Source organism: Fistularia commersonii, chromosome 6 (genome assembly GCF_037954325.1).
Source record: "Fistularia commersonii isolate RoL2024-O1a breed Wild chromosome 6, RoL_Fcom_v1.0, whole genome shotgun sequence".
In the NCBI taxonomy this organism is placed as follows: Eukaryota; Metazoa; Chordata; class Actinopteri; order Syngnathiformes; family Fistulariidae; genus Fistularia; species Fistularia commersonii.
Window position 1 is genome coordinate 13,668,864 of NC_141289.1, and position 16,358 is coordinate 13,685,221.

At 38.9% G+C, this 16,358-nt stretch overlaps 1 protein-coding gene across 1 annotated transcript; it reads left to right on the forward strand.

Annotated features, from left to right (window-relative positions):
* Positions 1-2,780: 2,780 nt before the first annotated feature.
* On the forward strand, positions 2,781-10,970 carry LOC147233436 (sodium/myo-inositol cotransporter-like). The gene is made up of 5 exons (XM_086147491.1): positions 2,781-2,943; positions 5,133-6,144; positions 6,254-6,449; positions 7,317-7,444; positions 7,540-10,970. The coding sequence occupies exons 2-5, from the start codon at positions 5,505-5,507 to the stop codon at positions 8,703-8,705; spliced, it is 2,130 nt and encodes a 709-aa protein (XP_086003617.1). The 5' UTR covers positions 2,781-2,943; positions 5,133-5,504; the 3' UTR covers positions 8,706-10,970.
* The last annotated feature ends 5,388 nt before the right edge of the window (positions 10,971-16,358 follow it).

Genomic DNA, 16,358 nt, shown 5'->3' on the forward strand with positions numbered 1-16,358 from the left:
ACTATGCTGCCAACTCCTGATCAAATATTTTACAGATACATGTGTGACGCGGGACGTTGAAGCCTTTCAGGTAGCAAAACAGACCCTATATTGAAGAAGACTCTTGTGCACAACAGTTTTATAGAAATAACTTTTCAAAAAATCTTGAAATTATATTGAATTTGGTATGGGAGTCCGGTGGAGGGAAGGCAGGGGTACTGGTCCAAAACATGGCCAGACAACCACAGGGCCACAATGAGACATATGCAACAGTTTACTCTATAAACAATCTTTAATTAACCAATTGCAGTTTTTTGAATGTGTAGCTCAAAGAAAACCAACACATACTGTACAAGAGGAGATCATGCAAACCCCAAACACAGACTTGAGTCAAACATTGGAATAGAACTAGGAACTTCCTACAAGAACAGGCATACAACTAAAGTGGACTTTGTATAATCAAAAACACTTGCATTATATATGTTTTGTATGCATGTCAATGTCAAACAAAACACTAATATAATAATGCTGTAACTTTACCCAGGGTATTCTGTCATAGATATGTATAGATATACTTAGTCAAAAAAAAACATATTCCCACATTTTGAGAGATGTTATTTCCTTGACGTGTTTTTAGCATTTTGAGCACAATTTATTAATAATGTAATTTGAAAAGAAAACATTTTCAGAATCGTTTTGTGTTTTCTTTGCAGAGATGGAGTATGTTATGATCATTTGTATTGTTAGCAATACTGTGGTTTGCCAAACTCCCCGAGTCATTATGCACGCTTGTCAGTAATAATTTCATATCTCATTATGATAAAAAGAAGTACAAGTCAGTGTGACAGACATTTCCCTGAAGCTCTGCGTGGTTTCAGTTTTTAGCTCGGTGTTTGTCAAAATTGCAAAATCATGGTGTCTGTGCGGAAAACCCATGTCATGTCACGGTCAGGTCGCCCCTGTCTCGGCAATGGATAATAAGGCGTGTGAGTGTCAGTGAGTGCATGCTTGCATATGTGCATGCATGCATGCATGCATTTGCTGGATACTTTGAATATGTAGCCGACCCTGAAATACAAGAAAATAAATCAGTTATTTGGAGGATAAATCATTTTCAGACCCCACTGTGTAACTTTGAAGTTAATGGAGATGTGAATTTTTTTTTACAATCTTCCTCATTGTCCTGTGAGTGGAGTATAGCTTGCATAACTACAATGTTCAAGCCATGCATTATTTCGTGCATGGTTTTGTCCACATATTTGAAACTGCCAATAAAAGTAACTCAGGAGATAATGCCAATTTCCCATCTCCTGGTTCAAATATCTTATTTATCACATTACTCAGGTGTTTGACAAAATTAAAAGAATCAAGATCATTTGCTTCATGACTACTGTTCAGATTCAGATTCCTTTTTTTTTACCAGTTTACATGCAAGGACCTGCAGCAGCAGTTGTCTGATGGTACTACTTTCCACATCTGGGCGCTCTGAAAGGCTTAAGTATGACAATGGCTTCAAAAAATTGAAATACTTACATGTCTTGTGGCTCGATTTCAAACACAGCCCCTGATGTTTGGCTGATAGCCTTCAGGCATGAAACTGTCATCCAGTTCTCACAAACATTCAGTTCATTTCAGATGCAGAAATAGCTTCTGTCTGTAAAACCGGCCCAACAAACTGCAACTTGATTTGCTCGGGTACTGACCCCCGCATACCTCGCCAGGTTATTGCAACCTATCCTAATAAGTATCTGAATAGGACTGCTGACCTTGTAGAAAAGACAAAACTGTGAGACAACGCATCTTTTTTATCAACCCTGCTTTGGTACAGGGTGTGATACTCAGACCGTATGGGACTGATGCACATTGTTAACACCCTTACATTCTTTGTAAACTTAACTCAAGGATTCAAAACTTTGATTGTTGGTCCACAGAGTGCAACGCAATTTGGAGATAGCAGCTCTCAAGTGTAATCAAAAACAGACACAAACCAACATTGAAAGGCAGGACCAAACATAACAATACAACAATTGCAGCATCTCTACTCCTTATCATTTAAACAGTTAAAAAAAAAAGTTATTGGGATCTACAGTTTATATAGGATGTATATAGGATTTACTCCACTACAATGTAGATTCTGTCTTTATTTGGAAATGGGAACTAGGGGGGTATATTGGCCGAATGATTGACGCATCGGCCTGCTAGCTTTTTAATTCGAAGGTTACATCACAATCTTTGTTTTTTTTTTCCTTCTACACCTGGCAAACTTACATCTCATCCACCAGTGCTGATGAGTGACCGTTCAGCATTGATGTTTTAATGAATGTCCTGCAATGAAGTTAAACCAGTCTGCTTTGGAATAAGGAGGAATAAATGAGCAAACACCTAAGTATTTTGCACATCAATTCCCATGTCCTGTTGACTACCCATTGCTGATTTGACAGTTCGTTAAAACCTACTTCCGGAAGGGCACCACACAAACTTATACTCCCTCTCTGGTGTAAGACAAACTGTCAGAAATCCCAGAGACAACTGAGTGTAAAGACTTGTTGCTTTCCATTAAATAAGGTTCATATTGTAATTCTTAAACATGTTACCGCAACTTTATCCTTGTAATATTGATTTTTATTCTTCTGATATATATGTTTTTTTTTTTCAAATATATTTTCATAATACTTTCCTGTGTTAGCCCAAAATCAGTACTTCACTGACCTGCAACACAGTAAGACATCCTTCATCATTATAATCATCACTGATCTTTTTTTCGTATCATTTTTTTTTTTTTTTCTTGCATCACTGATTTTATACTCTTACAGCCCCCTCAGTTGCGGTGGTTGACGTCACTCATGTGGGCGTGGCCTCGGGCTGCAATTGATAAAGCAGTAGCGCGCTCCTCCGCGGCCACCAGCCGAGGGCGGCAACCGGCGTCCCTGTGAGACGTCAGCGGGGAAGCGACCTTTTCAGCGGGTAAGTCTTGAGCCCATTTACATTTTTCCAGTTAAACCGCGATGCAAACTCAGAACACCTTTCATCTGTACTCAAAAGATGAAAACAAAAACTTGTCAAAACTGCGTTATTCACTGTTATCATTAATTTTAATGATAATATGATATATGATAATATATAACTTTAGGGGGCTGTTAATACACATACACACATATATATATATTAAAACAACATCAAGCTATTGTAATGTTACACAACTCATTTGATAAATCAAACCCTTACATAGCAAAGCAAATTTGAGTTTTATGAAAACCATTTGTAAAAATAAAAAATAAAAATAAAAAGTCATGGAATTCTATTTTGAGGCTGCTGTTAATTAGACCGCAGAAACATTGTCTGCCTCGTCACTGCAAAATCAACAACAAAACAGTTGGAAGCCACACTTCAGCACCTGTCTTTGGAGTACTAGTAAATGGGGTTGAAACATTAATTCAAATTCAATGAACTTCACTGACCTTGTTATAGGTCTCACTTGCATGGGGCAGCATCATAGTTCTATCCTGGAAAAACACTCCCAAAGAATTCAGAGCCCTACATGACCATCCAACCAAAACTGACAGATATTCAGCCATATTAGATCCCTCTGAACTTTGCCAGAGTCTGATTGCTTGATAAACATGGATTATAATTCCATGCTGGTTATATGTGTTTTTTTTTTCATTTGAATTTTTTTAAGTCATATGAAATTCTGCTCTGAGAGTCACAAGAGCGATCAACTGGAGGAACCGGAAATGTATTGGCTGGTTTTCTTTACTTTAGGGTCATCTTTAAGATCATCTGGAAGGAAGCAATATACAAAAGTGCAACAGTTGTAGTTAAATCATTGAGAAATTCACTGACTTTTGGGCCTTCTAAAAATGTCTGTAAATTTAACCCTAAGTTTACTATCCAGGAGTGGAAAAATTTAAGCAGGGTTTTATTTTGTATCAGATTATATGTGGTCAGCGGTATAAACTCCATTTATTTAATACATACATTTAACTGCGGAATAAATTATATTTTCAAAGCAACCTATTTATATTCACAGCTGTCTATTTCAGTTTATTATGTTTGAACTGTACCTTTTCTAAAACAACACTGGCTGTGCTACTAGTCAGCAACTATAAATCATCCTTCTTGGAACACCTTAAGTCAAATTTGCTCTTGTGAGGAAGCGGTACTTGTGTTAATATTTTGATAAGTGAGGTGCACTTAGCAGAGTTTGGTTTTGCTGCTGCTTGTCAGTTAGCAAATACAACTCTCAGGAAAACAGTTCTCAAACAGCTAAAAAAAATCCCCCAAACAAATGTTTAGAGTCAAAAAAGCTACCTGATATTAATCTATCCATTGCATGTTGCTGCGTCAAGATTAAAGTGTATCTCGGCAAACTCCAATACCATGAAAGGTTCTCAGATTAGTTTTTTATTTTCCAGGACATTCCTCTTGAATTTACAGCATGAAGTTGGATCAGTTCAGCACAGGGTAATAATTTTACCTGAAAGTTTCAATGAATCCGTTAAACAAGGAGACGTATATGCAACACAAGTGCATATACAGTATAACATCAGTGTCAGTGTTTTATATACTCTGTGGTTAATTACTTGTCGATCCACTGAAACGATTAAAGCTTTACGTAGAAGTTAATTTGAACAGTGCATTTGTTTTATTCAGTCTAAATTATTTATTATTTGACTTTTGAAAACCATCCCTTCTACTTACTTAATTGACTGTTCAAGCAAAATTTATTTACATCACGATTGTAACTGTTTAAGTTCTGAGAGTCAGACAGCTTCAACCTGGAAAGAGGACAGGGTGGTGGAGGGAGACCAAGGATCACAGATGCTTGTTCCATGTGTGAAAAGAGATAAAATGTCATTTCTCGTTGAAAAAAACTAGAATAAACCTCAGCCATGCTGCGAGATTTGTACATACCTGCTTTAAACAGATGCTGCCTATTTTTGATAAAAGGATTCGATTTAATCACACAAACCACTTTTCTGTCACCACCTTGTTTGAAATATACACATTTGTGTCAAAGTGGAATGACTATTGAAGGATATTGTGGCAGAGAATGAGATAATATGATGTCTCTTCAGCTTATGACTCTAAAAGCATGGGAAAAGTTGATTTGTCCATGTCAGTTAAATAACTGTTTTTTTTTTCTGTTACAGATATACTTCAGCCGGTTTTGGATAATTTTCAATTGTATCTGTCACCAGCATCTGATCACAGATTATGCGAAAGCCAGCCACAATGTACTCTCGTTTCAAACACTGACAAACCATCACCTGCTTCAATAATCAAAGCTAAGGTTAACAAACAAGCAAAACATGCAAAACATGCAAGAGAGTTTCAAACTCAATAAATAAAATATAAAAAAAACACCCAGCAGATTTGGTGTATTTTTGGATGTTATTGTGGCCCGTAGTCTAAGTTTGCTCATTCAATTTAGGAAGAAGTTAACTAATAAAACAATTTAATGGATATTTTACAACGGACAACAGATAATTGAATACTTTTTAGCTATTTCCAAGGATTCAAATATGGCTGTACAGGCCACCATGGAAGTGGCGGACATCATTGTTGTTGCCATTTATTTCATCATAGTGCTAGCTATTGGCTTTTTTGCCATGTGGAAAGCTAACCGCAGTACTGTGAGCGGTTATTTCCTCGCTGGTCGCTCCATGAATTGGGCAGCAATAGGAGCGTCGTTATTTGTCAGCAACATAGGCAGTGAGCATTTCATTGGACTTGCTGGATCTGGTGCCACAAGTGGGCTCAGCGTGGCTGCATGGGAGCTCAATGCTCTCCTATTACTCCAGTTGTCAGGGTGGGTATTTATCCCTGTATATATTTACTCTGGAGTGTTCACCATGCCAGAATACCTGTCCAAACGATTTGGTGGTAGGCGCCTGAAGGTGTATGTTGCAGCTTTGTCTCTTGTACTCTACACCTTTACCAAGTTGTCTGTGGACCTCTATGCCGGGGCCTTGTTCATCCAGGAATCTATGGGATGGAATCTGTACTTGTCAATCATCCTGCTCATAGCCATGACAGCTCTGCTGACTGTCACTGGAGGTCTGGTTGCTGTCATCTATACAGACACAGTCCAGGCGTTCCTCATGGTCGCTGGAGCTCTCTGCCTCACAGGCATCAGCCTCTTTCTCGTGGGAGGACTTGAAGGTCTTAATTTACCTCTTCACTTTTGTGCATTAATATGTTATTTAAAAGTGAATTATTCACTGAATACCTACCCGGAATACTAAACTGTTGTCTTTTGTGCCACTTTAAGGAATGATGACAAAGTACATGCAGGCTGTTCCTAATGTTACCAGCATCTTGTTATCTTCACCCAACCTCACTTTTTCTGAATCTTGCCAACACCACATCACTCCAAAACCTAATTCTCTGAAGATACTGCGGGGACCAAGAGATCCAGACTTACCATGGCCAGGTTTCTTGTTTGGTCAGACTCCTGCATCTATTTGGTACCTTCCCCAGTTTTTACTGCTGTGAAAACCTATCTAGATATTTCTCTTCAACGGTAATCAGGGAAATAATAGTTTGGGATTTTGTTGTATTTCTAATTAACCACCCAGTGCTGTGTTTGCACAGAACAAGAATTATCTTGGGCCATACAGTATTTCTTAATAACTACCAACATTAATTTTGAAATTGGGAAATCTGTCACGTGTGTAAAATCTCACCTCACACAATATACCATATCTCACGACAGGGAAAGGATGTCTGATTAATAAAGTTCTTCACACATTTCCATTGTGAATTCTGTTCAAATTTTCAATTAAATATGTTCATTGCTAACATGAACAGAGAAAAAAAGCCAGAGGAGGCTGCCTCTGTCCCAAGTATGACCGACTGTTGGTCCTAGAGGGAGACAAGAGATTTGCCTCAGAGCTCTTCTACCCAGCCTGTGTTGTGGAAGAACTGCATTGATTGTTATGCACAGAGCTCAGGTCTGAGGTTCCTTTGGACAAGATTGAGCTCATGAATTACATTAGTGATAATTATCATTATGAACAAAAATCCACAAATCTAAATTCTTTGTTATTCTTTGTTTTGAGAAGGAAGATCTTCAAAGAAAAAACTGGATGACTTATATTTATGGACAATCAATGTAATAGCTGTTGGAATATTTCCAACATCAATGGAACTGTGCATTTTGAAAGAACTTAAATCCACTTCAATTCATTCCCAAAAGTTATTTAAAGTATTTGAAGAGACAGCAGGGGTAGTAAGAAGGAAATCAATGCAGTAACCAGTGTCATAAGTGAATCAAATATTGAGTTTCATTACAGTAGTGCAACAATGGGAGATCATATAAATATCTGTTCCAGGTACTGGTGCACAGATCAAGTGATTATACAACGGATTCTCGCCGCAAAGAATATTGCCCATGCCAAAGGTGCAACTATCATGGCCGGCTTCCTGAAAATTCTGCCCATGTTTATCATTGTTGTTCCAGGTAAATTCATCGATTGCCTTTTGCCTTACAAACATCACTAATGAGTCACAGAGCGACTGCTTTATTTATCATTTATTGTTATTCATTGATTGCAGGAATGATTTCGAGGATTTTCTTTGCGGACGACTTGGCATGTATCAGTCCAGAGCATTGCATGGAAGTGTGTGGGTCTACATCAGGGTGTAGCAACATGGCTTACCCACGGCTCGTCATGTTTGTGATGCCTGTCGGTCTCCGTGGCTTAATGATGGCCGTCATGATCGCGGCACTAATGAGTGACTTGGACTCCATCTTCAACTCAGCGAGTACGATATTCACACTGGATATTTACAAAATGCTGCGAAAGCAGGCGTCACCCAGGGAGCTTGTGATTGTTGGCAAAGTGTTTGTCATCTTCATGGTGATGATCAGCATTGCGTGGGTGCCATTCATTATAGAGATGCAGGGAGGCCAAATGTTCTACTATATCCAAGAAGTATCAAATTATCTAACCCCACCTATAGCTTCTCTTTTCTTACTTGGTGTTCTGTGGCATCGCTGCAATGAGACAGGTGCCTTTTGGGGTGGGATTGTTGGGTTTGCCCTCGGAGCAATACGTCTGGTGTTGGCATTTGTTTACCGTGAGCCACACTGCAGCCAGTCTGATGACCGGCCATCTTTCATCAAAGATATTCATTTCATGTATATCGCAGCAATTTTGTTTTGGACATCAGCTTTGGTGACCGTAGTCATCAGTCTCTGCACACCTCCACCTTCAAACCAACAAATACTAACAACTACATTGTGGGGGTTACGAAAAAGAAAGCTTAAACGAACAGAGAATGAGAAATATGAAGAAGACGGGAGGAACTTGAAACCTCTTAATCATGCAATGCCAACTGAGAAACTGGTAAATGGCATTGAGGCAGATCTTTCCATCACAGCTAACGAAATAGAAATGCATCAAATTCAGAATGGTTGTCACTTGCCATTTTCCAATGATAAAATGGCAGGGGAGGTAGAGATTGGAGATGAAACGGAGAATGATGGGTGCTGCTTTGATGGAGAAGAGTGCGGGAATGGGAGATGTGTGAGGATTTTGAAATGGTATTGTGGATTACAGAAAACAGCAAATAAACCTCAGGCCATTTCAGCTAGAGAACAGGAGATGATTATGGATGGGCTTCTCCACGAACCTCTGAAAATCAAAATAATCCTTAATATAGGTCTGGGAGGAATTTGCTTTGTTGGAATTTTTCTCTTTGTGTATTTCTCCCTTTAGAGTCTTGCAAGACTTGAGGTATGTTCTTTGTTTTTCTCTGAACTTATTTAATGTAACTTTTTATACAAGAAAATGCCATGTGCAATTTGTCTCTTGGAGAGGATGGGACATCTTGCCTTGTTGGAATGGTGTCCAACCTTTTACTCTTAGATTTGAAATGCATCCTTGAATTTGCACTGAGGAATCATTTGGTGTTTAAGAAAGTGCACTTGTATAGTCTTGTAGTCTCTGTCTGGCTCCAAGCAGTGTTGGGATGCGGTATGCCTCAAGCTAACCACTTGTGGTTCAGTAGTTCAATAAGAGGGCTGTAAGACATTTCCTTACAGCTGCACATTTAAATAAGACAGCATTATAAAGAGCAATTCAGAACGTCAAGTAGGATTAAAAGCATGTTCGTTTACACACCATTCTGTGGCAACGACATTGTGTTGCAAAGGTATGTTGTCATCTGACACAAATGAAAACTAAAGTTGTTATGCTGCCTTCTGTCTCTCCTCTGCATGGCTGGCCACACTCTTCAATTTGAGAGCATCTTTTTCATACTTAAAATGATAAAAACAACAAACTGTCACTGTTTGAAAGCCTCATAGGAGTTGGTCAGACATTATTCATATTCTGTCCCACCCTTTGAACTGTACAGAAGTACAGAGCCACTCTCAAAAATTGTGTTCTTTCCAAGGTTTTTACTTCCCCCTTTATCCAGTTTATAATTTTTATTTTCTGCACAAGTGATGTAATACCTTTGTTTTTTGTGGAGGCCAAAATAATCTTGGGAGGATACGCTTTTCCTGTTTGGGACATGGCAAATCAACCTCCTCCATCTTACCCTATTCTCTGCATCTATCTCTAAGATAAACTAACTTTCTGCCTCTTTCACTCTATTCATAAATCTTGTCTTCAGTCTTCTTCTAGGCTTCTTGCCTGGCAGTTTCAACCTCACCATCCTTTTACCGATTTATTCACAATCTCTCTTTTGTACATGGCCAAACCATCTCAGACTGGCCTCTCCAACCTGATCTCTAAAACATCTAACGCCTAGCAATGCATTGAACTTTATATCTGCAATACTCTCTTATTATCTCGAGACAATTTTGTTAACTTGAATTACTAATCAGAATCAGAATACTTTATTGATCCTCCAGGGGGAAATTGCTTTTCGTTGAAAGCAGCTCCTGCTACAGAGTCAAGTGGGGAAGAATCAGAATAGAACTTTATATAGAAATGAGAATAAAATTAAGAAATAATAAAAATAAAATCAAAAGAACAGTAAAATAGTTGGGGGCGGCGTGGCACAGGAGGTAGAGCAATCGTCTTTGGAACCGAGCTTTCCGCTTTCGATTCCTGGCTCCTCCTAGTGTGTTGAAGTGTTGTTTACCCAGACATTGAATCTCTAACTGCTCCCCTGGCACTGGTGGACGGCACATGGGGTTCATCCATGCTGGGTTAATCGAAGAGAACGAATTTCCCCATGGGGATTAATAAAGGATAAATTATTACTACCTGTATATGATTAAATGTAATCATTTTCTGTAAAAGTAGGGCTTGTTGTACAGTAAATATTATATGCTATACTGATATAGAAGAAATTAACAAGTACACTCCTCTCACAGAATATCTTCTAAAAGTGCAGTGGCATTTTAGTTTGCTCACTAGTTTACAAGAATTTGGGTAACGTAGTGCGAAACAAACTGTTACTGCGGGTTGTGTGCAGAAAGAGTTGGAATACAGTTACTTGAGTAGCCATCTCCTTCCAAATGTATATAAATCCATTGGACTGATAATAAGAACTGTGATATATTAATTTTTCGTAAACCAATGCAATAATACTTACAATAATACTTTATTTTTTCATGGTATGTATATCGTGGTGAATGTGAATGTATAATTCAATGTGAAAAATGTTTTAATTCTATGTTTTGATTTTTCTAGTAAATGCTTACAGTATGTGGCAAACGCTTAAAACTGTGGGGAAAGATGCAACATTCTAATCGAATCTTTTTACATTTTTGCGGGGTTAAATGTCATAATACATTGTCATGTTTTTTTCTTTCTTTCTACTTTTATTTCTAAGAACGTCATGGGCTTCATTCACAAATATGATTTACATAAATACTTAAAAGAATTATGGCTGTATTGTGTTTGTGCAAAGGGATTCTCTAAGGAGTGGACTGGTAACATATTACCACCATATTGTTAAAGCGCATTTTATTAATTTGAATTTCTCATTACAAAGCACTGTTGTTTTTAAGTTCCCATATCACTGTTTTCGATACAATAAAAATAAGGATATAACAACCATGATTAGGCTCTTTTCTAATGTCACATTTGATATTTCAATCAATAGGGATCTGGTACTTATAGCAGTGTTTTTCAAACTTTTTTGATAAACAAAGGTTCTCGGTCATCAAGATCATGGTTAATGGTGGTCGAATTTTGTTATAGTACTACATCTTAGTTTTTCTTTTTGAGGATGTTTCAAATGTCATTTGAGAAGCTTCTTCGGTACCAACAGACTGTGGGGTGCGTCCCATTCAAAGCTGCTGTGGTTGGATAGCCAATTGACCAAGTTCAAAGGATTGTAAATAAGTGAACTGTTTTGGAGAACATAGGTTGGATGAGGTTGCTGTGTTAATGTGTGCATCATTTCTGCATGTGTCATTTGGATGATAGGTACAAATTCCAGGGACTCACCTGGGTTGGCATTTGAATAAGTAACTGAAAGGCTAATGTGTAGATTGTGTAAAACTCAAGTCCTTTTGTTCACGTAGGCTGGGGCTTGGGTGTTAGTTGCCAGGGCTGGGTTTGGGTTATCTTTCCAAGTGGGGAGACTGTCTCTGGACTGATCTCAAATCTAGTTTTGAAAAAGATGGCTTCTGTGGCCAGGATCAAGACTTGATTCTGGTCAGAATTAAGTGTCCCTTCTCCTTCAAGTATAAGTTGGCCACAGAGTTATGTCCTGGAGAGGTAACTCTCCTGTTTTGGGCAATTTTGTGCAGAGCTGCTTTTGTCTCTTCAATATAGGGGTAATCACAATCTTTATTGCACTTGACAGCATACATCACATGCCACAGTTTCTGTTTTGGAAAAGGCCCACGGAGAACCTACAAGTTCTCTGGCCTTTACACGCATGTGATACTTGTTCTCCTAGGTTCAGCGATTGTCCGCATGGTCTTCGCCCAGTGGTGGAGGGTTCTGATGAACCCTAGATTGTATTCAAGAGGGAGGTGACAGTTAGTAACAAGTACTGGCCAGATGCTTTTGATAGATCCCAGCTTCTGTCCTATTACTTATGTGTTGAGTGGTTCAAAAAAGGCATATTGTCATCAGTGACATCCACCCTTGTGAATCTGATGAGGTGGCATGAACACTTTCACCTCTTGTTTCTTGATTTTAACCTATGTGTTACCCACATAGCAGAACCAGTAGGTTGGAGTTGTGGCCCTGAAACAGGAGATTGCCTTGCTCTCTATGTAACGGTTCACCACTATCGGAGAGAGACAACTCTTATGTTGGAAATAGGTTGTTTCCAGATGGTCACCTGGGGATCATCGGAACTGGCCACCATTGGGCGAGGATCATTCTCGCAGCCACCAAACGTAGGAAAACAGGTCCAACATGTTAGTTAAGACTCTAAAAGCTTTAAAATCTTCCCTCTTGGCCTTTACATAACAGAAACTGTGGCATGTGGTGTATGCCGACATATGCAAGACTGAAACAAATTAACACAGTAACCTTAGAAATCAAACTCTGGAGTCAAGAATCAGAGAGCATCTTGCAGGACTGTTTTGCTCTAATTGAGTGCGATGTGCCAAAGACTGAAGCCACACCAGAGGACTCTTCTGTCAGCATACAGGAGTACCCTGATTATGTGTCCAGGCACTTTTGTTGATGCCGAAATGGGACCGCCATCCCCTCCATCCCGCCTCTTTCCTCAAGAACACAATTCCCAAGAAGAGTCCACTCATGTGCCTGAATGATTACAGGCCACCAGCACTCACTCCGATCGTTATGATGTGCTTTGAGGGGTGCTGCTGGCTCACATTCAGAGCAACATTCCAGACAACCTGGAATTTCTTTAATTTGCATACCAGTCCAACATATCCACCTCAGATGCCATGGTTGCCACCCTCTATCATTCCCTCTTCCAAACTGAAAACAAAGACTCCTACATAAGGACACTCTTTATGAACTACAGCTCTGCCTTGAACACAGTCAGCCTTCACAAAGTCACCCTCAAAATGTCCACCCTCAGCCTCCACCCCACTGATGTGACTAGCTATGGACTTCCTGACTCCAGAACTCCCAGAACCCATTCTCTCAGGATAATGTTGGACTTCAACCAGCATCATCACAAACACTGGCAAACTTCAGGGATCTCTACACCCTGTTCACCCACAACAGTGTCATCTCCCACAAGAACATTATCCTGAAGTTCTTAGATGGCACCGCATTGATAGGATATATCACTGGCAGGGAGAAAAACCGACAACAGGATGGAGGTGGCCTGTCTGGTGTCATGGTGTGAGAACAACAACCTCCCCTTCAACACAAACAAGACAAAGGAAATTATAGCAGACAAGAAGAAGGAAACCTCATAAGCCACCGCGCCAAGGTCTTGAGGTGAGAGGGTGAGCAGTTTCAAAATACCTGGGTGCCCACATCAGTGAGAACCTTACCTGGTCCCTCAGCACCATGCAGATAGTTAAGAGGGCTAAACAGTGGCTGTGCTTTCTGAGGAGGCGAAAAAGGTTTGGCATGTCAACTAAGATTCTCAGCAACTTCTATAGTTGCTTTGTTGTGAGGATCTTCACAGCATGGTAGGGCAGCACCACTGCTTTTGACAGTAAATGCCTGCAACATGTGCTAAAGACTGCAGAGAAAATCACCAGAACACCACTGTCTCCTTTGCTGAGCATCTACCGCTGCAGAGTCTACAGGAGAGCTACCACCACCACCAAGGACCACACCCAGCCCCAACATGGACTGCTCACATTCCTACCCTCTGGCCAGAGGTGCAAATGTGTGAAATGTAAAACAACATGACTGAAGAAGTCACTTAACGCAACTCCCATGAGACTCCTGAAAAAATGAGGAGTCATCCAGCACAGCAAGTGCTGCACTCAACAGTTCAAGTAACTTAAATGTGTGCATACAACTTGCGCCTGCACTTCATAATTTGCACACTTAAAGCTGTAACTTTAACTTGGACATCTTGCCAATGCTGTCTAAATTTTTGTGTACTATTTGCCTTTCCCAGCATTGTTTACATATAGTAACAACAGTATGTTTAATATCATTTAATGATCAATACTGAATTATTGAACAAAGTAAGAATGGAAAAACGTTTCTAAACTGTACATGTCAGAATATACAGTTTGAATCTTGGATCATGAATCTTTTGAAGCACAAGTCCAGGGCAAAGATATGGTTGATTGTAGGGTTGGTCCTGTTGGCTAGGAGGTTGTCCTTTAGTTGTCGGCCCCTCACTACTACTGTCTGCAGCCAATGTAGGAATGCATGTGAAGACTGAGGTTACGTCAAAGGATACCATAATTTGATCAGGGTCCAATTTTATTTGTTTCACCCTGCTGGCTACATGCAATGAGTTCTGGATATGGTGTGTGATGTTGCCAACCAAAGGTGCTGAAATTGTTGTGACATGTTTGGGGTGCTTGGAGTTGACCGAATTGTTGCTGCTGATGATGGCTCCCTCTTCATGAATTTTTGGTAGCCCATATATGCACAGGATGGATTCTCCTGGGTACAATTCCTGCATCACCACCAAACAAAAGTCTGTAGCCAATTCAGCTGTCAGTGGAGTGGAAGAATATTTAATAGTCCTGCCTGTCACTACAACAATGAGTTTATCTACAGTCACTGAATCATAATTTCTCGACTAAAATTTCCATGCTGTTGGGTTATTTCCCACAGCAAACCTCGCAGTCAAATCAACAGTGTTGTCATACATTATTATGTCTTTATTTAGAATACAGGGGTCCGTAATGAACATAATAACACCAGGTTCATGTTGTACAAATCAATGACATTCAGTGACGTCAGATTTCTGTATTTCAAAATTCAGGCTGAAGCTTCTCTTCATAAAAATTACACGGCTAAATATGAGACTACTTTGAGGGTTAAGACAATTGTGTTAATAGAAGGGGTATTTTCTGAACTTGACACCATATTCTGGGTATCACTAAGAACATCTAACCAAACTGGTTGCTCTAGTCTGCTTAAATGCCTCCAACAACATGTGGGATATTGTATGCTTACAGTCACAAAAAAAACAAGCACAAGCTGATATCATCCTTGATATTTCACTGAAAATGACAATAAATAATTTAAATGTAGACAAATCAAGGTAAGACAAAATTGTTGAATGCAAATCATTTCTGTTTTAATACAACCTCCCCAAAATTGTCAGAGGGTGTCATTCCACACCTGGATGACCATGGAGGCATGTCATAGATTATATATGAATAAATTATATAATTAATGTTATTTTTAGCATAATATACCTCTATGAAAAGAAAATAGTAAAAGCAGGAGAGACAGACATCATTACAACATAGAAAAAAAATATCATTTACAGGCTAGTTCAAAATCATTTGTAAAGATATTAAAAATACAGAGGGTATTGTATTTTTGTATTGTATCTGTATTTATTTTTCATGTATTTCAGCTCAATCTTGTTTTCATGGTGATTTAGTTATTTCCTGTGGTTCTAGTGTCCAATATAAGAAATGTAAAATACACAAAAAAATCATTTTCAGAAGTCGTACATTTTGCATTAAAACAAAGGTCTAATTCAATGCCCTGCCATGCAATTCATATAACAAGACTGCGATAAAGCAACAGATGCACAGTCAGCTAAGATCACATGAGCAACCATCGCAATAACAGTGGAAAGCTACAAACATGAAGTGGAAATTTACTGAGTACCCGGTACTTGAAAGTACCGGGTCCTCAAGCTTTTTTTGCACCACAGACCGGTTCCACGAAAAGTAATATTTTCACATCCTGGATTTCAAGGTGTGGTGGATAGACAAAACAAAGTGGACTTACATGGCTGCTTTGAAAACAAATAAAAAGTGCATAAAAAATACAACTCACTATAGTGCTGAAACAGTGGTAGCCCTGTGATATCATTTTTGCTGATTTTTGTTTATCACTCATTTTCACTAGCCTTTGTGGGCCTAAATTTTGGAGTAATGTGATTGAGACCCAGATGAATATAACTGGGAAAGAATGAGATCATTATCGGATACCTCTGGTCAGAAGCCAACCCAAAAGCAGAGTCAAACTTGTGTTTAAAAGATAAAATCCAATGGGAATAGGGAGTATGATGAATATTCAAAGAATAAACAAAAGTTTAACCAACTGGTATATGGGTGCAGGTTATAGTGGTTTGTGAAAGAATTCAATGTGTCTCTATGAATTTCAATTTTATTCAACTTGAATGTAGTCGATTCTATATGCCTGCATGCATGCGTGTGCATGTGCAATTGAGGTATAAACATTTAGAGGGTACGATACTTTAAAATATTATTATTTTCTAAAAAAAATAAAACTACTCTATGCCATGATTCAGTGAACACTGAGGTGAAATACATTACATTATAACGTATCTTACAGTGACACTGCAGTAGT